Raw genomic sequence first — 25,295 nt, 5'->3', positions numbered from 1 at the left:
TGGTGAGAATTACGTTGTATCCTACATCCGTCGGTATTTATGCTCTTTCGCCTCGAGGCTGCGTGGAGGGAGATATTGCCTCCCAGCAACCCGGGCTCAATTTCTATAGCACGAGGCTACACAAAGCGAGAAGAAGCCGGGAATCATGAATGGATATTATGCACCATTAAGTGTGACGGGACAGCGAAGAACAGCGTGGAGTGGAATGACGTTCAGTCCTCCCAGGGGGTCTCGCAGGGCTCTGCCTCTATGCAGAGCATGACTCAATCCGCAGGCGGAGTACCCTTGAAGAAACCACAGGATCTCATAGTCGGTGTTCTATCACACGCAGCACCTGTGATAGAAGGTAGTCAGATGGTAGGTCCTCCAGGAAAGGTAGGGCCTGGTTGAGTGGTCAAAGGGTTTACCATACATCTATGCTAGACTGAGTCCGGACTGCTTACTACTCGGAGATGAAAGCCTGGTCAGGTCGATACGAAAGACCTACTTGCACGAGGCTTCAAAGAGCGCTCGGCGACGGCGTAGAGATCAATGGTAATTCCCTCCAAATTACTCACGGCTGCGATAGTCCCGACACGACGGCACTATGATACAGTACTGCAACCAGACAAAATCCTGTCGGCGAGACGGGTTTCAATCCATCATCTTTGCGCAATCGGAGTAAGGAAACAACATATGCACCTCGCACGACATTCACGGGAGATGAGTTGAGCTGTCTATATCCATTTGGTCGTATGCACCCCCGTTTTTCGAGGATACCCATTACTCATGAAGCAGTTATCTCACCCGCTTTCTGTCATTCCATTGCACCAAATCAGTTTATGCGTTGGCAGAAACAGCAGGTTTCTCCTATCATACACGCTCCGGCCGTATCACGACAACAGACATACAGAACATTCGCAGCCCAGGCAACAGCGATAGCATGTAAAACGTCAATTTTGAAAACAGAAGGACAGCAGACATAGCAGTCAGTCACGCCTGCACCGGTAGTACAAGATGCAGGCTGCCGCGAGACTAGGATCTACAAGAACATCAACGAGACAATGCTTCTGGATAGGTCAGTGTCATTTCGCAGGCCGGCAACTACACAGACTCACAGTCGCAGAATTTCCAGCTGCCATGGACTGTCCTCACATCTAGCTCCTCCGCCAGGTGCCGGGGCCATCAGCGCTGCCGCTCGCGCTATCACGACGACTGAAGAACGTGTTGTAAGCCGCGTTCTTCTCCATGCGGCGCTTCCGATAGATGTCGTCAGGCGGTGCGGTCGGACGGCTCCATTTAAATGAGCCGCCTTCGTTGGCCTGCGCGACCGGTCTACGTCCTACAGGTTGCCAAGGACCACCTCCGATGTCCTCGCCTACGCTCGTTTGCGCATTGACTAAACAGCTTGTGAGTGTGTTACCTTACGGAGACAGGTTTGTACTCACACGCCTGCTGCTCGAGTAGCACTTTTTCGTAATTGGAATGGATGGCGTTATATTGGCGCTCCCAGACGCTGGCGAACATGTCCACTATGTGCTGGTATGTTTTTCCGGGATGGCCTCGTCTTGCGCGCCGCAGAGATGCGGGATCTTCGCCGTCCCACCGGATGGGTCGTCAACACGTCCGGCTGCCATGAACAACGTCAACATACTACACCCGGTGCACTATACTAGCAGACGATCATACTGGCGTTCTTCAAGTACTCCACGCATTCGCCGAGGCGATGGATGTACCTATTCTTCTCTTCGTCGGTCGCACTGAAACCTCTGCAGACGACGTAGGCAAACGAGCGTCGACCCTGAAATGACGGGTTCTCTGTCCTGGTCGACGTGAATGCCTGACCTAGGAGGCGAACGATGTCGACGACCCATTTCAAAGGACGCGACCTAAAACTGATCACCAGGGAGCCGCCCTGCGCGATGTGCTGGAAGGAAACTAGTAGCTGGGCATATACCAGGCGGATTGTGTCCGCCCAGGGGATGATGTCGTCCGCCAACATGATCGCAGCATTCGCAAGGACAAGCTCAAAACCGCCGTCTGGGACCTCCCCTGGTCCTAACAGTCAGCACGCATTGCCATGACAGTGCCTCAAAATGATATTGCACGTACCTATGGTTGCCTGTCCCGTCGCAATCTCGCACACATCTCCATACTGGACGTCGAACCGCTTCAGAAACTTGGTGCCAAGTTGTATCCGGATGCCTTTGGCCTCCGGGGACAAGGTGACACCGACGCCTCGAGCGTTCCTGTTGTTCTGCAACACCCAGATGGCAAAGCCCCCCGGGGCACACCCCAGGTCGAGGAAATGTTGGATCCGATCGTCGCCAAATGGACTACCGCTCATGTAGTTTATTTCATGGAAGGCGTGCTTGAATCCTACGAAGTGTCGCTGCGGGACATCCTCCGACTGAATGGCCGCGCGGTTGTGCTGGTCTTGCACCCTCTGGTGCCGGGTCACGTCAGGGCTTTGACGGCAGAAGTATTTCATAGCGGTGAGGCGGCGCAGTTCATACGATTTTTCGTAGAAGGGCAACTCGAAGCTCGTAAGCCTCGAGACGATCGCCTCGGGCAGGCCGTGGGCCAGGATGTCCTCAACGGCAGCGTCGACCTCTTCAATGGTCGTGAAGCTGTCGGTGGCAGTGGTAAGGTCCATGGTGAGAATTTGCGTTCCATCTATGTCCGTCGGTATTTATGCTCGTTCGCCTCGAGGGGCCTGCGTGGAGATACTGCCTTCTAGCATCCCGGGCTCAATGATCATAACACGAGGCTACCCAAAGCGAGAAGAAGCCGTGAATGAATGGATACGCTGATGCACTAGTAAGTGTGACGGGACAGCGAAGGATAGCGGGGAGTGAAGTGGCAGGCACTCACGTTCAGTTAGCCTAGGAACGTCTCAAGAACGTCTCGCGAGGATCCGCCTCTATACAGAGCATGACTCAGTCCGCAGGCGGAATACTCCTCCAAGAAACCACAGGATCCCAAATTTCGGCATTCTATCACACGCAGTACCTGCAATAGAAGGTAGTCGGATCACCAACCCCTGAAATGGTAGAGGTTGCTTGAGGGATTGAAGCGTTTACCGCACATCTAGATTGTGTCGATGAAAGCCTGGTCAACATCGATACGAGAAACCTAACTTACACGAGGCTTGAGAGAGCGCTCGGCGACGGCGTAGGGATCCTTGATGATTCCCTCCCAGTTGTTCTCCGCTGCGATGGTTCCGGCGCGACGGTAGTCAGTATGATACATACAGTACGGCAACCAGACAAAGTCTCGTCGATGAGACGGGTTTCAATCCGTGATGCTTGTGCTATTGGAATAAGGAAACGTGTGCACCTTGCAACGTATCGTCGAACACGAGGGGGCCGTGCTGCTATAGTACTTACCAGCTGTTAGTACTAGTACTGGCACCGACACACGTGCATGGCAGGATCTAGGACACCCTTCGTTGAGCGGTAGACTTCCAGTATGCGAGATACAAGAGCCGTGTATCCGTACGTAGCAAGAAGGTAGCTGTTCAACAGTGTACTCTCCGTACACCGCACAACAACAGATGTGCAAGCAAGAAGATATAGTGCACTTTGTCGTGTGGCGTCGGACCTTACGACTAAGATGCAACAAAGTCAAGAAGAAACAATACAGGTCAGCGTGTTGCTGGTTAGTGAGTGATTGCGCGACTTACAGCTAGCAGTTCCAGTACTTCCAGTAGGTTAACAGGCAAGGCTTTCGACTTTAGTACTTCCTCCAGAGCCTGGGCGATCGGCGGCGCGACCCACGCCGCCAACGCGCTTGAAGAGAGCGTTGTAACCGGCATTCTTCTCGTCACGGCGTCTGATATAGCTGTCAGCCGACTCCACGCTGGGGCGGCTCCGCCATGCAATGAGCCGCCGCCGTTGGGCTGCGCGGTAGGTGTCTGCGATGACTTCTAAGTCTAGTACAAGACTGTAATCAGTTGGTGGCACTTACGAACACACGGGCAGCACCTAACTGCTGTCCAGCAGTGCGGTAACTTCCATTGTTCTCGTCTGAGCCTGCGCTCATCACTGTATGCGATGAGTTATCAGCGGCTTGCATCATGGCCCGAGTGCGTTTGTGCCTGCCTCTATCTGCATTACGTCTCACAAACACTTTTTGACAATTGTGGCGGATGGCAGCATACTTGCTCTGCCAAACGCCGGTGAATAGGTTCAACACATACTGGTATGTCGCTTCCGGAATCTCTTCGTCTCGCGTGCCGCACAGACGAGGGATATTCGCCGCGCCACCGTTCGGTGCGTCGACGGGCCCGGCTACCACCAAACATACGTTAGCATGTCGATCCAATCTCACGCTTGTGTCAAAGACGAGGGACCCACTGGTAGTCTCGAAGTACCTGACACACAGACGGAGGCGGCGGATGTACTCATTTCTCTCATCCGTGCCCGCGCGGAATCCCCTGCACACGACATTGACGAAGGGTCTTCTTCCCTGATACATTGTGTTCACAGCATGCACCGACGTGAATGCCTCATCAAGGGCCCGAACGATATCGACGACCCAGTTTAATGGGCGCGACCTGAGACTGATGACGAGAGATCCGTCCTGCGCAATGTGCTGGAAGGCGATCAGAAGTTGGGCATATGTCAGGGCGATGGACTGAGTCCAGCGGACGTCGTCTCTGAACATGATCGCGGCATGCGCAACGACGAGGTCAAAGCCTGTAGCCGGGGTATCTTCTATGGGGTGGTGTTAGTAAGGGTTATTCGGCATGCCCCGCTCGATGACCGACGTACCAATGGCTTCCCCTCCTGACGCAATCTTGCACAGATCTTCGTAGCGGACTTGGAGCTGCTCGAGAAATGGGGAGTCAAGTTGTAGCCGGAGGCCTCCAGCGTCCGGGGACAAAGTGATTCCTATTCCTCTAGCATTCCTGTTGTTCTGCAGGATCCACGTCGAGGATCCGCCTGGAGCGCAGCCCAAGTCAAGGAAGCTCTGAACTCGGTCCTCGCCGAACGCATTGTCACTCCCAGTGTTGATCTCCCCGAACGCGCGCCTGAAACCTTCGAAGTGCAGTGCCGAGGAATCCTCCATATGCAACCTCGCTCGGTTGCGCTCGTATTGCTCCTTCTTCGCACGCGTCACGTCGGAGTTCTGGCGGGAGACGTACTTCATGGCCAGGAGTCGACAGAACTCATCCGACCGGTTGAGGAATGGCTGCTCGAAGCTTGTAAGGTCCGAAACGATATCCACAGTTATGCCGCGCTGCAGGACATCTTCAACTGCAGCGTCAACTTCGGCAATGGTGTTGAAGTTGTCGGGGGTGGGAGTACGGTCCATGGTGGGTTTGGCGACGTGACCTGTGTCTCCCCTGCCGGTATATATGTATGCCCCTTCACTTCGAGGCTGTGAGTTCACCCCTTCCGAAGAGGGGCGATCATGGTAACATGAGGTCTTCCTGGCATGATCCGCCGAAGCTCCTCGATATCTTGCTCTAGATAAGAGCAGTCCGATGGACATCACAGCCTCGCGAATACTTGGCTTACTATCCATCCAGGGATACCAGCTGCCGCTAGTGAAGAGCATAACACTGCCCGCAGGGAGTGATTCCCTCGTAAACTCCACCAAACCAGAGCCTTACCGTACCACTAGTACTTCTGCAGCACCTGCGATAGAAGGTGAATAGCGCGCACGTCCTCCGGGGGCAATATGCTTTGGCCCGGAAGTAGAGCTCACCATATACACACAGCGTCTGGACTAGTTGTAATTGAACGTAAAGGACGGTCACGCCGCCATGGAAGGCTAACACGAGGCTTGTGGGGCGACCGGTCCCAGATCATTGAGTGCTCGGTGAGATGAAGCACCTCGACATAGGTGCGATCGACGCTGATTCTGCAGGTGAATATTGAACGATCACCGAGAGCTGTGTATTTCTATCGTGTTAGCGGTGAGGCAAGAAATCAGTAAAGCGAAGGTACAACGTCATAGACACGAAGACTGTGCGATTAGGTTTGAAGAGTTGTGATATGAGATCCGTCACTTACAGTTCTTTCTCCAGTCCAGCTCGCATGTGAGCGCATGATATATGATATCTTCCGCGACATGCGCGTACCTGCAGGTGATAGGACACACGCTCCGGGAAAGGGTTGACTTCGAGAGGCGCCTCATCGACTTCGATTGTGAAGTCGTTGCAGCCAAAGCCTGTGTGTGTAGAATACACAGATGTGAATGGCAACTTCGCAAATTAGGACATGGCGGAGGATGCTCGAGGCGCCAGTCTCGAACGAGAGCGCTGCAGTACGGCCTCCGAGGATGCATCTGACGCAGGAAAGGTGTGCACGCAGCCAATGAGCGTGCGCACATTACGAAGTAGGGCTACACGCCACGCTTCCCGCTTAGGGAGTGATGGATCGATGTCGAGAGGTGTTACGAGGAAGAGACGGGAGGTGAGAACAATCTCTAAGTGCGGGAGGAAGAATGAGCGCGCCGCCAATAGCGTGTCGTGAAGACGGTCAGGTGACGCTTCATACAGCGCACCGCTGTCGGCGAGCTTTCTCACCTCCTCCTCCGCATCGTCTTCGCAAAGGCATTTCACCACACCGCTTGGACACAGACATGTCATTTCTTGCACGGCCGCACCCTCAGCCAGTAACGTGGGCAGCGTGGGTTACGGCGAAGACGGCTGCCCGCCAATGATAAAGCTGTAGCAGCCTGAGATACAGCGTGACTAGCACACCGCGGTATCAGCCGCTAGACTTACCTTTGCTCGAATTAGAGCCTGCAGCTCTCCCAGGGAGGGTTTCGACGACTTGCGACGACCCATCATGCTCGGCCCAGCGTTTGCTCTGGCTGTTCCTCTCCTAGGTTCTCTAGCGTCGGCTGCATCGACAGGCGTGGCAGCAGAGTCGCTGAACGCCCTGACGAGGCACTGTCAGTTCACTCTAGGCAATCGGCGCTTCGATTTGTGTCCGGTGTTCGAAGGAAATGACGGAGGCTGGACCGTTGGGTTTGAGCGGTCGACACCGCCCACAGTGACGAAAGCCGAGTACAGGATCTCCTTCGCAGGTCCACTGAAGACGACGAAGTGGACGCCCCATGATGAACAGGTACGTCAGCTGCCGTGCTTGGTCTTGGTCCCGAAACAGCCAGCGTCCCGTGGTTCCGCTCGGACTTCTGAGCAGCCTCCGGATGGTGGTTGGAAGCAAGAAGGGATCCGACGACAAAATCGTCGTGATCACCAGATCGGTGATGCGATTCCCGACGGCGCGATCACGTCCTCGGAGGCGATGGCCTGTCATACCATTTTGCGACCGTAGCGCTCCTCCTCGCGTTCTTGAAGCTCGTCACTGATCCCTTTCACAGTGTCCTGACGGGACATGGGTCTGCAAAATCAGTAGGCATACCGTTGAAGAAGCTCTTAGCTTCGAGATTGAAGCAGCCTGTGGTCTCTAGTTTCAAACGTCCGGCCAAAACGCGAAGGGGAGAGTCCTCGAGTCTTGCAAGTGATCCCAGTTGCCGGTGACATCTCTGGCTCTCTTCCTAAGAAGGACGATGGAGGCGATGGCTTTGCTGGCGAAGAATATCAGCCAGGCTTGAATGTCACTGCGAAGCTTGTGCCTGCGGATGAGAACACGCGACACGGTAAGCTGCTTTCGTATCTACGTGCTTCGCGTCATTGATTCGAACATGATCATGAATCCCAGACATTCTGCACATCCATCTTCACGGCGGGTACTACGTCTACAAACAACAGAAGGCAGACTTTCAGTTCATCTGTGACCACCAGGCAGAAGAGGTGAGCTTGCACCGCATCACACAGATCGTCCAATCGCTCACAACGTCGCCTGGCAGCCTACGAAACCTAGCATCTACTGGAACTGGAACGGTACCCATACGTTCGAGTGGCGAACCAAGCACGCATGCGGCCAAGCGATGACCGCACCTGACGACGACTCCCCTCCACCGACCCCGCCAAAGCACAACCCCGGTTCTGACGAGCCGCCCAAGGATTCGGAGGACGACGATGTCCCCGGCGACAAGAAGATACTCGACCCCGACTTCCTTTACGGGCAGACTCGGCGGTCAATCATGACCATCTTCGCCTCATCCGCGTGCGTACCTGTCTTCCTTCTCACAAGCAGCCGTCGTTGCTCACCGGTTTGGACCCGGATAGCCTCGTTGTCATCGTTGTCACGTACCTGGTGCAGCGCCCACCTGCGAGGCTGCGCAGGTTCGCCCTGTCGTACATGAAGACCCACCCGTGGCTGATGCACTCGCGCGTCGGCGAGCGGATGCTGATGCGATGGGCGCGCGAGGACCTCATCTTCGATGCCGGGGAGGAGGACGTCATGATCAACGGCCCGACCAACGTGCGCAGCGCGGTGGGTCTGGACGAAGGTATCCCTCTCAAGCCGTCGCCGCGTCGACCGAACAACTACGGCAGTGCGTAGAGCGCGCAACGAGGCTTGACATTCTTGACCACTTATGTTCACGACCCCTGCATGGCTGTTACGCCGGTGTTCCTCTCTTGTAGACTGTTATTCCACTAGCCGCTGTAGATTAGTATGCTGTACGACCTGATTGTAGTGCTAGTTGCCGTTTGTGGCCTGTCGGAGGATGATGCCCTGTACATTCCGGTGGAGATCTGCCATAACGACAGCAAACGTCGACGTCCAGAGGCGCGATGTGCGTTGTGAGTGGCGTCCATCTCCACCAAGCATATGCCAAGTCTAGCGTCACTGACACCATACAACGACCATAGAAGACCGTCCTCCCTCCGTCTGCCTTGGGGAGACTGATACAACGAACCGAGGGAAGGGCAGCTGACACTTCTGTGACAGGTTCTTTCAGCGCGCACGATTCCACCATCATTTCGAGCCAGCTGTCGAACTCGGACACATTGGTTGCATACTATCCTTTCACTACAGAGCCAATCCACCATCTACTGAAAGTCAATGCGCAGCATACCAGGCACCATTTGCTTCTCCCTTTGACGTTAACACCCAATCAAGCATCACCCTCGCAGAAATTAGTCTATGGTAGAAAATGGCCTCGCATCAACCATTCCCAGTCTTTGGACCCGAAGTCCTCTACCGTTCGAAATTGCACCTTTGTAGCGGACCAAGGTTCGCCGAGCGTGACTCCATCGTCCGCGCGATACACCTCGTGGAAGCGCGAGCAATGCCCTACGAGCCTCAAAGAGGCGATAGCATCAGCGAGGTCCGGTATCGATGTGACCGAACGAGTCTCGACGTCGCCGATGTGGGCAAAAGTCAACTTCGGTAGACCTGCCCACTGCAGCATGACTTGTTAATGTGATTCTCGTGGAGACAACGATGCAACTCGACATACCAGTTCGGCCCATGAGTAACCTCCTGGTGCAGCCAGGTCGTCGTAGTCAAGCCCGAGACGTAGGGCGGTAACTCCTTTGGGAATTGTACATCTGAGCAAATCAATCGTTTCCTGTCCAAATCGCCCGAGTCCAACATCAAGACCAAGGATTTCTAGGTCTGATAGCGATCGAATAGCGTCTAAGACAGGAGATAGTTCTTCAACAGTGCTGCACTGGCCGTTAAAATCCAGACACCGCAGCTTCGTCTTCGGTCGGATGAAGCTAGCCACCGCATTGACTCTCGTGCCATCCACAAAATCGTCCGAGAGTAGCTTGAGGTACGTGAGATGAGGGAACGCGGCGGGGTTTGCTGCTAGAGCGACACAGAGCTCCGAAGTAAAATCCAGGTGAAGGATAATCTGCAGGGACTCGAGTCGAGTGCAATGGGGGGAAATGAGATCGAGGTTACTAGAATGACCGACGTCGTCGATCGTCAGATGAGTCAGGCCCCGCAATATGTGTGGCGGGCATTCCCAGACCGCCTGGTTTGGTGCGGTAAGCTGCGTTAGAGAACCTCTGCGGGCCTCAAGTAGTGATGCGAAGGACGAGCGGTATACGTCGCATGGCCAGTGCAGCTCCTCTTCCAAAGAATATTGCTCCGGAAAATACAAACAAAGACTTGATGCTGGTAATCTCTTAAGAGCCGGCAGCGCACTCAAGCACTGAATCCTATAAGTGCTTCATGAGAGGGACTGCACATGTAGCAGCAGGGTGCACAATTACTCACGGCAGTTGGTATTCGCGGAGACATACAGCCGTCGCCGCCAGTGCCTCCAGGAGCTCGTCGCTAGGTAAAATGCACGACCGATGGTTGGTATACCATCTCAGTGTACGTAAATTGGACAGAGTGCCGATTGCTTTCGTTACGCCGCCTAATGACAACCTCAGTCAGAAACAAGACCTTTGCACCTCACAAGCAAAATGCAAGATTGTAGCTTACACATTTCGGAGGTCGTGAATTTGTCCGCGAACGCATATATGTGTAAATGCTTGACGTAAGACGCAAACACAGGGTCGGTGATGGTGTGCAGCAGCACACAACATGACCTGCATCCGCGGTCTCCTTCAAACGGCTCGTCCAACAAGTCATAGCTGGCTTCCCAGCACCCGAACTGTATACGTAGCGTCGAAAAGACAATGCGAGCAGCGAGATCATGGAAAAGCCTGGAGACAGCCAGGCATTTTCGGGTTGTGGCGGGGGATGTTTGACTGAGAACAATCTGCCATATTTCTAGCGGAAGACGTTTCGGCCAAGAATTCTCTGCCTCCATTCTGTCGTCTAATGTCTGGAGGACGGACAACTTGAGCATGTCAGTAGCTGGCTCTCGGGTAGTCTTTCATAGTGATTCATACCGTGATGAAAGATGCCCGTACCAGTCAAGTTGCGCTCTCTTTCTTCCCTGTTTCACTACAAGCACGATTTTGTTCGAACCAGTTTTGACGTGCTCCCGTCACTCAACAACGAGGCTGTCAGAGGCTGGCAGTAGCTGACAGTACTTGGTAGTATCGACCCAACAGACGGCGAGGATGAGGAGGAAGGCGGAGTGAGGAGACGTGAACCTATCCGCTTAGTAAGCTAAGCTTTCCTTTTCTGGGTACCTTTCTGCGAACTACTCCCGAATCCTGCCTAACCTCGCTTTCCGCATTCCTCATGCACGACTTGTACATGTTCTCTTTCGTCCTCTCGCTTCTAACGACCATCGACTGATTGTTTATCTCATATTGTATAATGACCCACTCCGTCTCTGATTCCACGGTTTCACCGACGCCCTTCAGTCCTTTCTCGTCGTACTCGGAGGTTAGTGGGGTCACGTCCGACGGTGAGTACTTGGTTCATTTGGTGTGGCCACCAGAGCTGCGGAGGAGGTGATATCTACTTGGTGGTCCTTCGGTGAGCAGGGGCAAACTGTCTTAATGTCTACCAAGCGCAGTAATCATGGAGACTTCGCGAGTATACGCAGGAGGCGGTACATGATGCCCATACCGAATGTAACGCTGACCATGCATGTATACAGATGCACCAGATCTCGGTGCCTTCACAACTGTATTCCGTGCACTCACGACCTTACAACCACGCAATGCACCTCCATTGCTCAACGATGTAAACACTGGAACACCTATTTCGCCTCTCGCTTTCTCGCCCACCGAAGACGACTCCGAGGCCCCGTCGGCCTCCACCGCATGGTCTCGCCACCCAGTCAACGAATACCTATCTTATTCCTCACCAGACAGTCCTCGTCGCGGACGCTCGCCCTTACGGTCTGACTCCGAATCCACGGCATCTGACCTGGACCGGACAGACCTACTCCGAGCAGAAGCGGAAGTAGCAGAGCTCATCGATCAGCCATCCCTAGGAGACCTAGACGAGGCGCTCGGTTTCCTCGCTGCTGAACGTGCGCGCCTGTTTGCGCAGCGCGAGAAGGGATTGAGGACGACTGGAAACACTAGTTCCACTACGACGACGTCGGACAGCATTTTCCGACACGTTATCCAGCCGCGTCGCAAGCGGCGCCGCAAGAGAAATCGGTCCGAGGGAGTCTCTCTGGTCCGCGCATCTGAGCGCGACCTAGATTCTTTCACGGAGACGACGACGACGGCAGGAGTTGACGATGTCGGTGATGATGGCGGCGACGAAGCGTATGCGTCGTCCTCATCCGTCGATGCCACATCCTCCCCGTCAGCTGCCATACGGATCGCAGCCACCCCGGCGCGGACCAGGCCAGAACGGAGGCAGCGCACGATCGCGCAAGTCGCCCGCGAGAAGCCACGACTCCTCCACAGCAAGTCTACCCCGAATCTTATACCCCCTGTATCATTACCCATAGACGCACGCGTCCTACACCTGCGGAACCTCGCGCACAAGCTCAGGCTATTCTTCCGAAGGACGCGGCCGCGCTGCACGACATACTCGACCCGGAGACGACGACGAGCGGGACCGAAGAATCTGGCTTCGTCGATACCCGGGGCCCCGAGCCGGGCTCTCAAGACACCCTCATCCACGTCTTCATTGACCAGTGCGTAACTCATCTCCGTGGCCGCTTGTCGCTGACCCTCCAGCAGCTCTAATATTCTCATTGGATTCCTATCCTACCTGCGGCGGCACCTGCACCACTTCGCGCGCAGCCGCAGTAAACATCTCTCGCACGCCGCGCTCGCGCTCATCCTCGAGCGCGGGCGCCCCATCACGCGGCGGGTCCTAGTGGCGTCGTCGCCACTCTATCAGCCGGTCGACACCGCGGAACAGCTGGGCTACGAAGTCCGCGTGTACGCGCGCGTCCCGGACATGGGCGACGGGGCTGACCGCCAGCACCAGAGTGAGACGCAGAGCCCCGGCCGCGGCCGTGGGCGCCGCTCTGGTGCGGCGCACGCGCGGAGCCACTCACATAAGAGCTCGATTGGCGGCGGTGGGACGTCGACCGAATCAGAGCCGAACGGGAACGGGAATAGCAACGGCAATGGGGCAGGGGCGTCTGCACGCGTACGATATCGCGAGCAGGGCGTCGACGAGCTCCTACAGCTTAAATTGCTTCAGGCCATCGCAGATGTTGACGAGGTCCCTCTCGGCGGCACTATCGTGCTCGCGACCGGAGATGGGAACGTCGGGCAGTTCAACGAGGAGGGGTTCCTCGGGTGCGTGCGGACGGCGCTGAAGAAGGGGTGGCGAGTGGAGCTGTACGCTTGGGAAGGCGGGCTGAGCAACGCGTGGATGCGCGAGTTTGGAGAAGGCGCGTACAGCAGCAGATTCGAGGTGTACACCTTGGACCGCTTTGCAGCGGACTTGTTGGAAGTGTAGGAAAGTTTATCGTTGGAAACATGCCACTTCATGTTACATGCTTTCAATGCTGTTGTATGGTGTACAGTACTTTATTGTAAGTATGCAGTAGCGTAGCGTAGGATAGTAGGGGCAGTACTTATGTATGGACTCTATGGAACAAGTCAACTTGTGAGTCATGGTCCGATCGTTCAAAGATGAAGTGAGAAGGGCTCGCCGCTGTCAGCGATGCCGCTCTTGTCGTCGCGACGCCTAGGTCATGATGAGGGGGTCGAGGTGGGCGTGGGGGAAGTGCTGCTTGATACGGGGCCAGAGCCACCACATGGGCGTGGCATAAGTCACGTCCGAGGTGTCGGTCTTGCCGGTACCGCCAGTAAGAAGACCACCAATGCGACCAAGTCCGTCGACGATGATCGACCCGGAGTCGCCAGGGGCCGCGAACACGCCAGAGTACTGGTCGCCGTAGTTATAGATAGCCCACTCCATGGATTCGTGACCGAAGACGTCGTCGCGGACGAACGAGAAGAGTCCCGTCGCACGCCCGATGGTGACACCAGTAGCGGCCCCGTTCTTGATGACGAGGGAACAGGCCTCGTTTTCGTTGTCGAGCGTGTCGGGCTCGCGCATACGCTCCTCGGTGATCATGTCGCGGAGTGGAAGGAGACGGTTGTAGGGGTATTTGAAGGTCGTATGGCCGCCGTGGGGATACATTTTCATGATGAAAATGTCGGGCTCGATCTCCGTCCCTGATTGTATCTGTTGAACTAAACGACCTGAACTAAGAGACGTCGGAATGCACCAAGATCAATGAAGTTGCCCTTGAACGCATCCCTGAACTTGGGACCGTCGAGCTCGATCGCGCGCCAGTCTTCGGTGAAGCCCTTGGGACCGACATTGAAGGAGACGGCAGGGGAGGAGCGGATGTGGCCGATGATGCGCTGGCTGGCCTGGCCCCAGTCCTCCTTGACCGTCTCGTAGAACTTTTCAAGGTCCTCAATCGCCTTGTTCGCGTCCTCCAACTGGGCCTGAGTCTTCTCCAGCTTCTTCCCCGCCTCTGCAACATCTTCCTCGTAGGCATCATCCACCCTCGCCTCCAGCCTCTTGATCTGCTGCTCGTGGTGACCGACCATCATACCGTGACGACTGATACGCGTCTTGATGGCACTGAGAAGCTTGTCGAAGGCGCGAGTGCCGAGAAGCTGGACGTTCTTGCGAGGTGCACCGACGCCCGAGAATACGTAGTCGTCGATGGTTGTCGCGTCCGTCTTGAGGAGGACGTGGTGACAGGTAAGACCCAATACCTTGTTGCTGTCACCACCCTCAGCGAAGTAGAGCCCCATGGTGCCCTCGGCGTCGGGCCTTTCAAAGGTAGCGATGGGTCCGAGAGCGGGAGTGAGGGGACCGCGACCGTCGACGGTAGTGTTGAGACTCAAAACGGAGCGGAGAAGTGCTGGGCCGACCGACCGCTTGTAGAGGGACTCGCGGTATTCGACCTCAACGTTGACGATGTCGAAGCCCTCGAGAAGCCGAAGGATATCGTTGGCCGAATGGAAGGCATCCTCAGCGTGGAGCGAATCGGGACGAACACCCACCCAGATCACAACAGAACCGCGAATCTTCTCATGTCTGTCTAGGTCTGTCTCCGTCGGTGAGGAAACGAACGACGTCTAAGGACGTCCAAGCGAGCCTCTGGGTATTCAGCAGGTCCCGAACCAGAGGACCCACGGTCTTCCACTGCCACCAGGCGAGGTTGAGCTTGTGGCCGAAGACCCCACGCGCCTGCTCGGACTTGCAATAGGCCTCTAATCCCGTAAGCTTGACCCAGGGCGTCTTCAAGCCCCCTGTGCGGTAGACAAGCTTCGGAGGAGTCGAAGATATGCCATAGTGAGAATATAGTGCTGTTATGACCCGCCGAATCTAGTAGCCCGCCGGCGTGGAAATTCCGGTGGCCGAGAAAACTGCATGGCAAGTGCTAAGTACTAAGCGGTGACTGGTGTGCAATCTTCCCGTTGATGGCTCGATCGTTGGTGGTGCGACAGCAGCAGCGGCAGCAGCAGCAACAGGAGGAGGAGGAGGAGGAGGAGGAGGAAGTAAGGGGTCGCGCCACAGCCGCCTCTGCGGAGTTCGAAATGCCAAGGAGGAGGTCAGTTGCATAGACTTGCCTATTATAGACTTGCCTTGTCGTTGACCTCTCAACTTCGCGGATCGCCAACCCTTGGCCAACCCGCACCCCTTTGGATTTGAGTCTGAGTCGATTCTCAAGAATTATACTGGCAGAAGGAAACTGGAAGGTCAGTTCGAAAGAATCAAGCGTGCATCACAGAGTGCGAGCATCCGATACGGTATGAGACTCATCGTCGTTTCGGTGCGGCATGTTGTTAGTCTCCCGTGGGCAGAGTAGACAATTCTTTCAACCTGCGCGCGCTCCGGATATTCTTGTCTAACGTCTGCTTTTGATACCCCCCTATTGTCTGGAGGTCGGTTTCACTCGCCATCAGCCGCTCGGCATGTCACGAGTTTGTGCAAACACACCGGCACAACGCGCTCTGACCTGCTCTGACGCGTCCAGTGCGCGTCCCCGTCATTATGTGTATCGTAATATTACATGTCCTACTATGCAGTCCGCGGTGTAGCCATATTCACACTCTCTGCAGCCACCTCAATTTTTATTATGTGTTGGTGACATCGACAGCACCGAGCGGGTACATTGAACGTAGCAAAAAAAGACAAGCCAGCGATATATCCCTGCGCATACAGACTGCAAGCCTGAGGAAATGGACGTACGGAGCTCGACCTGGGACATGTTCAGCGGGAGTTCGCCGTAGTTATTGCGCAACGGGCCCTGATATAATTAATCAGCTGCTGCAGCGCGTCGGGGCGCACCTCATCGTGCAAGCGTTTTCTGTGTTCCTTGCACTCCGTCTCCTCCTGCTCGTCGTGTTTCTCGCGTTCCTGCGCTCGATTGACTTTCTCCTGAACGACAGTCTCCTGCTCCCTTCCGATGAAGGCTGTTTCAACGGAATCTCCGACTATTCTTGTTGACGTTGCGCGGCTGTTTCCTTCTGTCATCAACCTCTGGGGTCATAAGCGCACCATTGGCTTTCCGTTACCATTGAAGAGAGGATGCGCATGACCATTGGTATTCGGCCTGAAGACACCCGATGAGTCGGGGGACTTGGCGCGGATAGAGCCCTTCGAGGATATGGATTCACGGGCGCGGTGGAAGATTTTCTTAATGCTCGACATGGGTATCGACGGGGCGAGTGCAGCAGAGTGTGGGTGTAGCTAAGCAGGCGTAGAGGTGGTTCATGGCAGGTTGTCACAGTGAGTAGTGCACTGGCAGCGAGGACGGGGGTCGAGAGTGCAGACGCGGTTGAGCGAGGCGATTGACGGACGTCATCGTCTCAGCCCTATGAGTGGCTTAGTGAGAGCGCAGGCGGAGACGTGGACACGCGGATATGCAGGCACACATACGACTGAGTTGGCAGCGCCGGAGTAGGGGAGTGATCGGTCAGATGGGCAGGCAGGCAGGTGGCACAGTAGGCGGGCTGTCACTGTGTCAGACAAGCGAGTGCGTAGGCGAACGAGTCGGGGGATACATTTGCAGTAGATGAGCGAGAGCACGGGCAGATGAGCGGGCGTGCGCGCGAGTAAGCCAGTGCACGAACGCACGGGCAACCAAGCACGCGGGCGAGTGGGCGTCCAAGCGGCTGAGCACTGGCACAAGGATAGGTAAGCAAGGGTATGGGCGAGCGGGCGAACGTGCGGGAGAGCGGCATGTGGATTGGCGGACGGGCATATGAACGGGCGAGTGGACGCGCGTGCGGGCAGACAGATGAGTTTGCGGGTTAACGGTCGTGAGCAGGAGCATACTTCGACATAGAAGCTTCAAATTTGCTGTACTTACCTTCACCATCCGTTCTTCCTTGGCATTTCCCTCCTAGGCTTCACCCGTGCACATCCCGATCATTGTCATCTTGTCCCTAAAGCTCACCTTACACTGTGACAGCCGATTCCGCGTGGCCGGGCAGCGTGTCGCTAGAGCTGCACAGCGCCAGGAGGTACCGGCTTCTGTCGGTCCAGCAACTGATCTCGGGATGAGTTAGCTAGTAACAGGTGTGCCAGAGGGCAGACACATACCGAGGCAAGCGATATGTAAATGGGCATGCCGAGAGTAAGATCCCGCACGAGAACATGCCAGTGGGTGCAGGCGAGAAAGTGCGGGTGGAAAGGGCCACAGGCTCGGGGAATATATGAAGGACAAAACGAACGGCGGACCCAAACGCGGTGTTCCAGTTACGTCGATACATACCAAGCCCGCTTGATGAACTATGTAGACTGTAAAGAGCATTAGGTCGCAGACGGGCGGCGAGGTACAGACCGTTGAATATTTGAATCGTTACTCGTCGCGATCAAGGGATGAACGTTCGAACCCTTAGCTGAACGGCATCTTCCCGTGTAGATAGCGGTGTAAGTCGCTATCCTTGAGCTGAGGAGGAGCAATGCAGAAGACGGTGACCCAGTGCGCGACTGAAGCAATGTATTGTTGCCGCTTCCGCTGCAGACGCAGGGCCACCCGCCACAAGCTCAGCCACGCACTTGAGGCTCCGCCTGCATTCCACAGCGCACATTGAGACTGCGGTTGAAAATACCGACCTGTCGACAAGGGAGCGCGTCGAAAAGTAGACTACATGTTGTCGGACCTGGCAGTACTGACGACCTTCACAGCGGCATGGAGGCAGACCGTCCATGGTCTGAACGTCTTCCGCCAGAACTATGGCAGATTGTTTTGAGTCAGACACCCTCCGCCACGACCCGAGAATGCCTGGCTGTGTCTAGGTTCTTTCATGATCTCGCCGCTCGCATACTGTTCTCCACGCTCCGTATACACTTTGGGTGCTGGGAGGTCGGTTATGGCTTTACAAAGGAACCTCCTGAAGGAGACCGCGGGTGCAAGTCGTGTTGCATACTACTGCGCGTCATCACCGATCCTGTGTTCGCGTCTTTTGTCAAAGAACTGCACGTACTTGCATTCGCGGACGTCGCGACCTTCGAGATATGTGAGTTACGTTGTCGCTTCTCGTGGTGTCCAAGCCTTTGTCTCCGACTGACGTTGGGATCAGGCGGCCTGACCAATGCTATCAGCATTATGCACAATTTGCGGACATTCAAGTGGTACACCACCTTCCGGCCGCACTTCTTACCTGGTGACAACATCCTGATGGCACTGGCGTCGACCGCTGTCAATCTTCGCGAGTACACCTTGCCGTAGGTTATGCCTCGAGTCCCTTGCCGCTGCGTGCGCCATCGTTCTCATGAACCTGCATTAGAATCCAATGTTTGGGTGCGTTGAGCGCTCTCAAGAGACTACCAGCATCGAGCCTCTGCATATACAATCTGGACGAGTCCTTTGAAATGGAGCCGGATCCATACGAGGAGTACCGCACGTCCTGTCCATCATTGCTTGAATCTCGCAGAGGGTCTCTGACGCAGCTCACCGCACCGAGCCAGGCGATTTGGGAATGTCCGATCCACATCCTGCAGGATTTGACTCATCTGACGATTGAGAACGGTGGTGATCTCAGCAATATCACACTGCTCTTCCATCATTGCACCCAACTCCAGGCTCTGCACATCGTCTCCCGTTTTGACTCGCCTACGGAATTCTATATCGCTCTAGCGGCACATCCCTCTGCACTCCCTCATCTTACGCACCTCAAGCTTCAGCTGATGTGTCCCGTCGTTGCCGCGGAGCTTGAGTCGTTGGGAGGCTTCATTCGGACGAAGAAGAAACTGCGGTGTCTGGATTATGACGACGAGGGCAGCACTCTTCAAGAACTATCTCCTCTCTTGTTTGCCATTCAATCGCTATCAGGCCTGGAGGTTCTAGGGCTGTATATGTGGTTGCACGATATCGGGCGGACAATGTGTGATTTGCTGAGAGGCACAATCCCTCACGGGTTAAAGGCCCTACGTCTCTGGTTCGGATACATCGAGCTGGACCCCGAAGACAACGCGTGGGATGGACTGGTATGTCGGATTTCTTCGCAGTTCCCAAAACATCTAGGAAACTCATCGTGATGTCCCTTTCCAGTGGGCCACCCTCCCGAAGCTGGCCTTCGCGCACATTGTCGACGACGCAAGCCTGCCGATCGTAGAGTTGTCCGACATCGTGGTTGCCAACAAGTCTCTGAGACTTGTAGGCCGTCGATCGTGCCTATGTCAGGTGGTTCGCACGGGCGATGAGGTCGAGCTCAGCAAACCTTGGCCTCTCACCAAGGTCCAGTTCCGAACGACCGAGGACTTCGAGTGTGAAGATTGGGAGTGGCTGATGCGGGGCCATGCGCTAGTGGACGAGCGCGATTATTACTGATCATGTTTCATGCTTGTGCAGAGTTTACGAATCACAGGTGATTGGCTATGTTATCATAATACAATGTACAGTCAACGTGTTCGAGCACGTATGTAGATTTTGGCATCTCTCCGAAGCGGTCCATGTCTGTAACAGAGTAGCGCGGATGATGTTCAAGCTGGCGGCTAACTTGAACGTCGATCACTCAGGGGCGCTACAGACGTTACGCCGCCATCTGTAGATCGACGACCGCGCATCGCGTAAGTGGTACAATCCATTTGCATGCAAGATCGTCCATGAAACGGACGTAGCGGAACTATTCGACTCTATAGGGACGGGCTTCAGGTCGTTAAGTAATACTGCAACCTGCTGACATGACCGTGACTAACCCCGAATGAAACCCGTATAGTAGTAAGGTTTCACTTCAGCCTGCCGCCGTATGTCGTCATCCTCTATTAGTATCAGCCTCTCATATTCGTCTCTTTGTACTGTACTTCTTCGGCACGGGGCTAATAGCGAGCGTCTGTGATCGCCGATACAGTCCGAATCGGATTTCTGTCCTCAACAGCGCTAGCAGACGGTGGAGTCATGTACTCAACCAAGGTGGGTGCAATAGAGATTTCTGCCTCACAAAACCTTTCGCTGACTCGGACGGGGGCCCTTTGTAGAGAAACGCGACCTCGCGAGGACTCCGGTTTGGCTACCGCGTTCAGCGTACGTTCGCCTCATGACATCCCCCAGTGCAGGGCGGCGCGACTCCGAGAAGGCCCCCAAAAGCCATGACGACTCACAAAGTCTCGCCCAGCAACCCGCCGCCCTCTCTGCTAGCGCTGCACCCGACGGGGGCGCGAGGGCCTGGCTACAGGTCCTCGGCGGTTTCTTCATCCTTTTCAACTCATGGTGTGTATACAAAGTCTTGTTCGTTGTCAATACTAATTCTTCAAACATGCCTAGGGGTATATTCAATACATATGGAGCATTCCAGACCTACTACGAGCAAGAGCTGTTTCCCTCCAGTTCTGCCTCAGCCATCAGCTGGATAGGCTCCATACAGGGCTTCCTGCTACTACTCGTTGGTTCCCTGACAGGACCCATCTTTGACATGGGCTACACCCGAGTGCTCATGATTGTCGGGTCATTTCTGATGGTATTCAGTCTGATGATGACCAGTCTCTCCACACAATACTACGAGGTGAGAGCTTGCTGTAAGGCTGAACGCTGCAATAATTTACGAATGTGTCCCTTGCCACAGGCATTTCTGGCCCTAGGGGTCACATTCGGTCTTGGAAGCGGATGCGTCTTCGTTCCTGGCGTCGCCATCGTGTCAACTTACTTCAACAAAAGGCGCGGATTGGCAGTAGGGATCACAACGTCCGGGAGCTCTATCGGATCGGTCGTCTACCTCAGCGTGTTCCACCAGCTCCAGCCAAGGATTGGATTCCCTTGGACCGTGCGCGTGATGGGGTTCATTGTACTTGCTACATCCGCCGTATCCATCGCAGTGATGCAGCGCCGCATCGCGCCTTCGGGGCGACGGCGGCTCTTCGACGCGAAGGCCTTTGCAGAGCTGCCCTACACGCTCTTCTGCATCGGAAACGCAATCTCATTCATGGGCACGTACATCCCGTTCTTCGAGGCACCCGCCTTCGCCGCAGCCCGCACTTCCGCCTCGCCGACGCTCGCCTTCTACTTCCTGGCTATCCTCAGCGCCGCCTCGACGCTCGGGCGGCTGCTCCCGAACTTCCTCGCGGACAAGACGGGCCCTCTCACGATGCTCGCGGGCTGCGCGACGGCGACGGGCATCCTCGCGCTCTCCTGGCTCGCAGTGCACACCGTCGGAGGCTTCGTGGTGTTCTGCGTGCTGTACGGCCTGTTCTCGGGCTCGCTCGTGAGCCTCCCGCCCGCGGCAGTCGCGAGCCTCACGGACGACCACTCCCGGCTCGGCGCGCGACTGGGCATGGCGTTCGCCCTTGCGGGCTTCGGGCTCCTCATTGGTAACCCCGTGGCGGGTGTGCTCGTGGATCTGCGGACGGGCGAGTTCTGGAAGGGTATCGTGTTCAATGGCGTGGCCGTCTTGGCAGCGGGAGCACTCCTGCTGGCGGCCCGCGTTGCGAAGGCGGGTTGGTCGCTCAAGGCAAAAGTCTAGAGATGAGAGAGACCATTGCCTGGCTTCAAATGCCAGCGCCCTGTCGCGAGGTTGACGAATAATAGAGCTCGCAGCGGCAATAGTCGTAATTTGTAGTAACTTAGAAGGTGTAGGTCTCGAAGGTGACAAAAGCCATTCCAGTTATGTTGCACAGCTCTCTGCGAGGGCTGCGCATGACGCTCACAGTACTAGATCTCCCAATATGACAGAGTGGGTATCGTCTTCGGTGATGATCTCTTCTGGGTCTTCATTCCTTCCTCGTCACGGTTGCTGAAATTGACGTCGGTACGCCGTTCGTCCACCTGCACCGTGGCCAACCACAAAGTTCGACAGCCCCACGAAACGGAAGACAGTTTCACAAGATGCATCCTAATGCACCATACGTGGCACGACGGCCCCACATCATGCAACAACAAATGCTATTGCAACATAATATCCACATGACGAAAGCAACAGTAGCCAGACCGCCCTCCGTAAACGTAAAGACAGTCCATGCAGCCAGCCGCTCCGAGAATATACTAAAGCTCGAACATCTATCATAAATACGTGAATGTCGGAATATGCTATGCGACGTGTGCGATGCGTGAATGACAAGATAATGCGGGGGAGGGGGTTAATGTATGTGAAGCGAGGAAAGCAATGCAATATTTTATGACAAAGAGACAGTGAGGAGAGTGGAAACATGCGTCTACCCGATGCGAGTGAAAGCCATGCGTGTTGGTAATGCTAGCCCTGTCCGACATCTACAACAGCCAAGACAGACAAACAGACAAACAATACCTACTATCCCACTGTCGGTCACCAGATGCTATGTGGCAACATAGCAGACATTTACGATTGGGGACATCCTAAATGCTCTCAGAGAGCGCCATCTGGAAGCGCGGGAGGCCGCGCTGCATCCACTCGTCGGGTGAGACGCGCTCGGACTCCTTGGAGCCGACGACCATGTCGTTGTAGGGCGAGAACACCCAGATAGATGGGTCGGGTATGGGCTGTGCAGTCAACGCGTGGAGCTCGCTGCGGATGATGTTGTGCGTGAAGTGGTCCATGTTCTGGAGGGCGCAGATCAGTCATGATATGCAATGTCGGTTGTTGAGACAACGTACCAGGTCGTTCTTGTCATAACCGAACGGGTCTATGGGTGGTGGTTATGAGTCAACGTGAGGTGTGTACATTCGGGACTCGACTTACTCTCGATCTCCTCACCAGCCACGAGGAAGCCAAAGAAGATGAAGCTCTGCACGAATATCAGCAACAGTGAAAGGGTTGAGTTCGCAAGCGAGACGCACTAGCAACGCAGTGGCGGGGATCGTGAGCCAGCCCAGTGTATCCCAGATCTGGAAGGGAAGGAAGAAGTTGTAGAGGAGCGTGACCGTCCACAGATGAACACGATACCTGCGAACAGCATGTCAAGGTTCGGTCGATCTAAGATGAGACAGGCAACTCACGAGAACGGGATGGGCGTAGTGAGAATACGCTCTAGACCAGTAAGCGCGTCCACGAGCTGGTTCAAGGATGCGATAAGGGCAGCTGGAGTGGAACCGGTCAGCTCCTATCATGCATACAGAACAACGCAAGACACATACTGGCCGTGGGCGGGTCAACAACTTTGCGAGACTGAAGTGCCGCTACGTACGAGCTCTGGTGGCACAACTAATCAGCTCGTGTTCAGACGTATACGAGGAGGAATTCTGACCATGTAGAACGAGACCTCGAGTGGGAGATTGTGGGTAACAGTCTTGCTCCGCAACTTGGCACGGATGCGCGCAGCAGTCCTTCCCTGTATGATTCCATGTGAGTATATCACCATAATCCCAAGCTAAAACACATACCTTGACATCCTTGCCTCTCTTAGCGAGTAGATGCACGATCAACGATAGAGGCCAAAGGTCCAGGAGGTGATACCGGGGCGGGATCCGCGCCGGCAACAGGAAGCCTTCGTCAACTCCGTTCATCGTCGACGTCTTCTCGTCCTTGTCACCACGATCCCTCTCCATAGAAGGCTTCAAGCCATTCGCAAACGTCGTACGCCGGGGGGACGTCGCCGGGAGGGGAAGTTGGCCCTCGCCCACGATGGGCATCGGCGGGGCTGTCGATATGGGACTCGTTGGGGACTGCATGCTGCGGGCGGACCGCACATCTGACGGCCTGCGAGGGCGTGTGGTCCCATCGCCATGGGCGCTCTGAGCGCTCATCGTATCCACGAGGTCGATGTTAGAAGGCAGACCCGCGGGCAATGCGTACGAAGGCAGGAACTTGACGAGATGGTAAAGGTCGACGTAGTACACGCCCTCCTCGCCGCGCAGGTAGTGCTTCACTGCGACGGCGAACGCCTCAATAAGGTTGATCGCGGTCTTCTTCTCGATGAGCACGCGCTCCTTGCGTTGCTCGAGCGTAGACTGGTCGTTCGCCGCGACAGGCATCACTTCCGGGACGTGGAACCAGATCGTCCGGGAGAATGTCCGGCTGGCGAGCACAATTTGCGACCAGAGCCTTCGGCCTTCATTGTATCGTTCGAAACTGGAAGTGGTCCGGTACGATACGACGAAACCGAGGACGGTACCGATGCTAGATAATAGCAATAATTAGTCACTGATCACAGGATGCATAGGCAGTGCAAGAAAGTGTGATGCATCGTCGACCGATGTGAAGGATGCACAGCAGCTGCTCTACTCCTGTCACAATTTGACCACACATATCGGTCATTAGCCCCCTTCCTGGTATGTCAACGCACATACGCAGACGATTTGTGAAGATTCGGACACGTCCACGCCAACAAAAGCCTTCGTCGCCGCCTCAATCATGCCACTGAAATTGAAAGCTTTGGGCGCATTAAAGCAGCGCTTCATAGGCGCCTGCGCGATCGCGAGACAGCCCATGCAAGATGAAACCTGTGAAAGGTTATTTCCTGCGAGTCCCTCACTCGTTTGTGGGGCAATGAACGCAGACGATCGCGGACACAGACAACGCCAACGGCTTCCAGTGCCAGGAATTTGACCCCGGCTGACAGGACCAGACAGGCGCACGTTGCTGCCAAACTGCCGCCCGCCCCCTTCATTTCGGAAGTCCTAGTCAATCCGCGAAGGTCCTGTCCGCTGCCGCAGACCTTGCAAGTGGCGACAGTAGTTTTCATGCGTGCATGAGACGGGTATACATCATACGTCGTGGACGCAGTGGACACACCGTGAACCTCGCGTTACGCTTGACTCCCACACCACCTTCCTTCCCCACACCTCCACCCCGAGAAAGCAGGTCTAAGGTAACCACTCACACAGTCAACAGCGTGCTCGAAATGCCAATATTGTGTACGAAGCGGCAGATGACCGAGATTGCGGTTGCCCAGCCAGTGAAGAACAGTAGGAGCGGCCAGCAGCGGATAACAGCAGTAGCAGTGACCGCGTTGATGAGCTGAGACCAGAATCCTCCCGAGACGTGCGAGAAGGGATCGACGGCGTTCATGAGGGTTTGCTCCATCCTGGCGACGATGAGCAGCGGCACCGTAGCAGGCTAAAAAGCAATTGCAAAGAAAGAAAAGAAAGAAGAAGACGGGATTCTATGATCACTGATGGACCCTTGGAGAGGACGTTACTTATGCCCTCAGATCATGATCTGAGCCCCTCATGGTAACCGCTCCGCAGCGAGCGCGGAGCGGGCGCATCAGTCTGCCACTCGCCAA

The 25,295-nt window shown here is 55.4% G+C and overlaps 10 protein-coding genes across 10 annotated transcripts; 4 read left to right on the top strand and 6 right to left on the bottom strand.

Annotated features, from left to right (window-relative positions):
* Positions 1-939: 939 nt before the first annotated feature.
* On the bottom strand, positions 940-2,825 carry B0H18DRAFT_1053853 (uncharacterized protein). Its single transcript, XM_048031020.1, has 7 exons — positions 2,092-2,825; positions 1,669-2,031; positions 1,586-1,609; positions 1,428-1,541; positions 1,098-1,378; positions 985-1,046; positions 940-959 (listed from the first exon to the last, which is right to left on the bottom strand). Exons 1-5 carry the CDS (start codon positions 2,633-2,635, stop codon positions 1,137-1,139), a joined length of 1,287 nt encoding a protein of 428 aa, XP_047885471.1. The 5' UTR covers positions 2,636-2,825; the 3' UTR covers positions 940-959; positions 985-1,046; positions 1,098-1,136.
* Positions 2,826-3,930: 1,105 nt separating this feature from the next.
* B0H18DRAFT_1157309 (uncharacterized protein) lies at positions 3,931-5,298 on the bottom strand (the record flags this gene model as incomplete). The annotated part of the gene is made up of 2 exons (XM_048035784.1): positions 3,931-4,697; positions 4,755-5,298. 2 exons carry the CDS (start codon positions 5,296-5,298, stop codon positions 3,931-3,933), a joined length of 1,311 nt encoding a protein of 436 aa, XP_047885470.1.
* Positions 5,299-6,517: 1,219 nt separating this feature from the next.
* B0H18DRAFT_1053838 (uncharacterized protein) lies at positions 6,518-8,695 on the top strand. Its single transcript, XM_048031019.1, has 7 exons — positions 6,518-6,647; positions 6,718-7,064; positions 7,321-7,351; positions 7,411-7,599; positions 7,662-7,753; positions 7,810-8,069; positions 8,132-8,695. The coding sequence occupies exons 2-7, from the start codon at positions 6,783-6,785 to the stop codon at positions 8,406-8,408; spliced, it is 1,131 nt and encodes a 376-aa protein (XP_047885469.1). The 5' UTR covers positions 6,518-6,647; positions 6,718-6,782; the 3' UTR covers positions 8,409-8,695.
* A 132-nt stretch (positions 8,696-8,827) lies between these two features.
* On the bottom strand, positions 8,828-10,876 carry B0H18DRAFT_1053829 (uncharacterized protein). The gene is made up of 5 exons (XM_048031018.1): positions 10,703-10,876; positions 10,290-10,635; positions 10,077-10,221; positions 9,310-10,018; positions 8,828-9,252 (listed from the first exon to the last, which is right to left on the bottom strand). Exons 2-5 carry the CDS (start codon positions 10,618-10,620, stop codon positions 8,992-8,994), a joined length of 1,446 nt encoding a protein of 481 aa, XP_047885468.1. The 5' UTR covers positions 10,621-10,635; positions 10,703-10,876; the 3' UTR covers positions 8,828-8,991.
* A 202-nt stretch (positions 10,877-11,078) lies between these two features.
* Positions 11,079-13,142, top strand: B0H18DRAFT_1088430 (uncharacterized protein; the record flags this gene model as incomplete). The annotated part of the gene is made up of 8 exons (XM_048032237.1): positions 11,079-11,169; positions 11,365-11,672; positions 11,694-11,752; positions 11,780-11,885; positions 11,910-11,964; positions 11,986-12,182; positions 12,269-12,363; positions 12,410-13,142. 8 exons carry the CDS (start codon positions 11,079-11,081, stop codon positions 13,140-13,142), a joined length of 1,644 nt encoding a protein of 547 aa, XP_047885467.1.
* A 170-nt stretch (positions 13,143-13,312) lies between these two features.
* On the bottom strand, positions 13,313-16,367 carry B0H18DRAFT_1127151 (uncharacterized protein; the record flags this gene model as incomplete). Its single annotated transcript, XM_048035257.1, has 7 exons — positions 13,313-13,373; positions 13,444-13,867; positions 13,921-14,788; positions 14,847-14,962; positions 15,906-15,963; positions 16,005-16,180; positions 16,232-16,367. The coding sequence occupies 7 exons, from the start codon at positions 16,365-16,367 to the stop codon at positions 13,313-13,315; spliced, it is 1,839 nt and encodes a 612-aa protein (XP_047885466.1).
* Positions 16,368-16,450: 83 nt separating this feature from the next.
* B0H18DRAFT_250698 (uncharacterized protein) lies at positions 16,451-17,131 on the bottom strand. The gene has a single exon (XM_048037284.1). The coding sequence runs from the start codon at positions 17,035-17,037 to the stop codon at positions 16,681-16,683; it is 357 nt and encodes a 118-aa protein (XP_047885465.1). The 5' UTR covers positions 17,038-17,131; the 3' UTR covers positions 16,451-16,680.
* A 680-nt stretch (positions 17,132-17,811) lies between these two features.
* Positions 17,812-19,726, top strand: B0H18DRAFT_1053817 (uncharacterized protein). Its single transcript, XM_048031017.1, has 4 exons — positions 17,812-18,181; positions 18,245-18,389; positions 18,452-19,151; positions 19,216-19,726. The coding sequence occupies exons 1-4, from the start codon at positions 17,854-17,856 to the stop codon at positions 19,492-19,494; spliced, it is 1,452 nt and encodes a 483-aa protein (XP_047885464.1). The 5' UTR covers positions 17,812-17,853; the 3' UTR covers positions 19,495-19,726.
* On the top strand, positions 19,707-21,848 carry B0H18DRAFT_1053815 (major facilitator superfamily domain-containing protein). Its single transcript, XM_048031016.1, has 5 exons — positions 19,707-19,826; positions 19,883-20,076; positions 20,142-20,373; positions 20,428-20,665; positions 20,726-21,848. Exons 3-5 carry the CDS (start codon positions 20,201-20,203, stop codon positions 21,617-21,619), a joined length of 1,305 nt encoding a protein of 434 aa, XP_047885463.1. The 5' UTR covers positions 19,707-19,826; positions 19,883-20,076; positions 20,142-20,200; the 3' UTR covers positions 21,620-21,848.
* A 173-nt stretch (positions 21,849-22,021) lies between these two features.
* On the bottom strand, positions 22,022-25,295 carry B0H18DRAFT_1053811 (UPF0187-domain-containing protein). The gene is made up of 9 exons (XM_048031015.1): positions 24,891-25,295; positions 23,452-24,187; positions 23,316-23,399; positions 23,206-23,260; positions 23,068-23,149; positions 22,909-23,014; positions 22,811-22,856; positions 22,726-22,754; positions 22,022-22,671 (listed from the first exon to the last, which is right to left on the bottom strand). Exons 1-9 carry the CDS (start codon positions 25,091-25,093, stop codon positions 22,468-22,470), a joined length of 1,545 nt encoding a protein of 514 aa, XP_047885462.1. The 5' UTR covers positions 25,094-25,295; the 3' UTR covers positions 22,022-22,467.

Source organism: Fomitopsis serialis, assembly GCF_022376445.1.
Source record: "Fomitopsis serialis strain Sig1Antser10 chromosome Unknown B0H18scaffold_236, whole genome shotgun sequence".
Classification (NCBI taxonomy): Eukaryota; Fungi; Basidiomycota; class Agaricomycetes; order Polyporales; family Fomitopsidaceae; genus Fomitopsis; species Fomitopsis serialis.
Note: the sequence above shows the minus strand (reverse complement) of the source record. Positions and strands in the feature narration are given on the sequence as shown.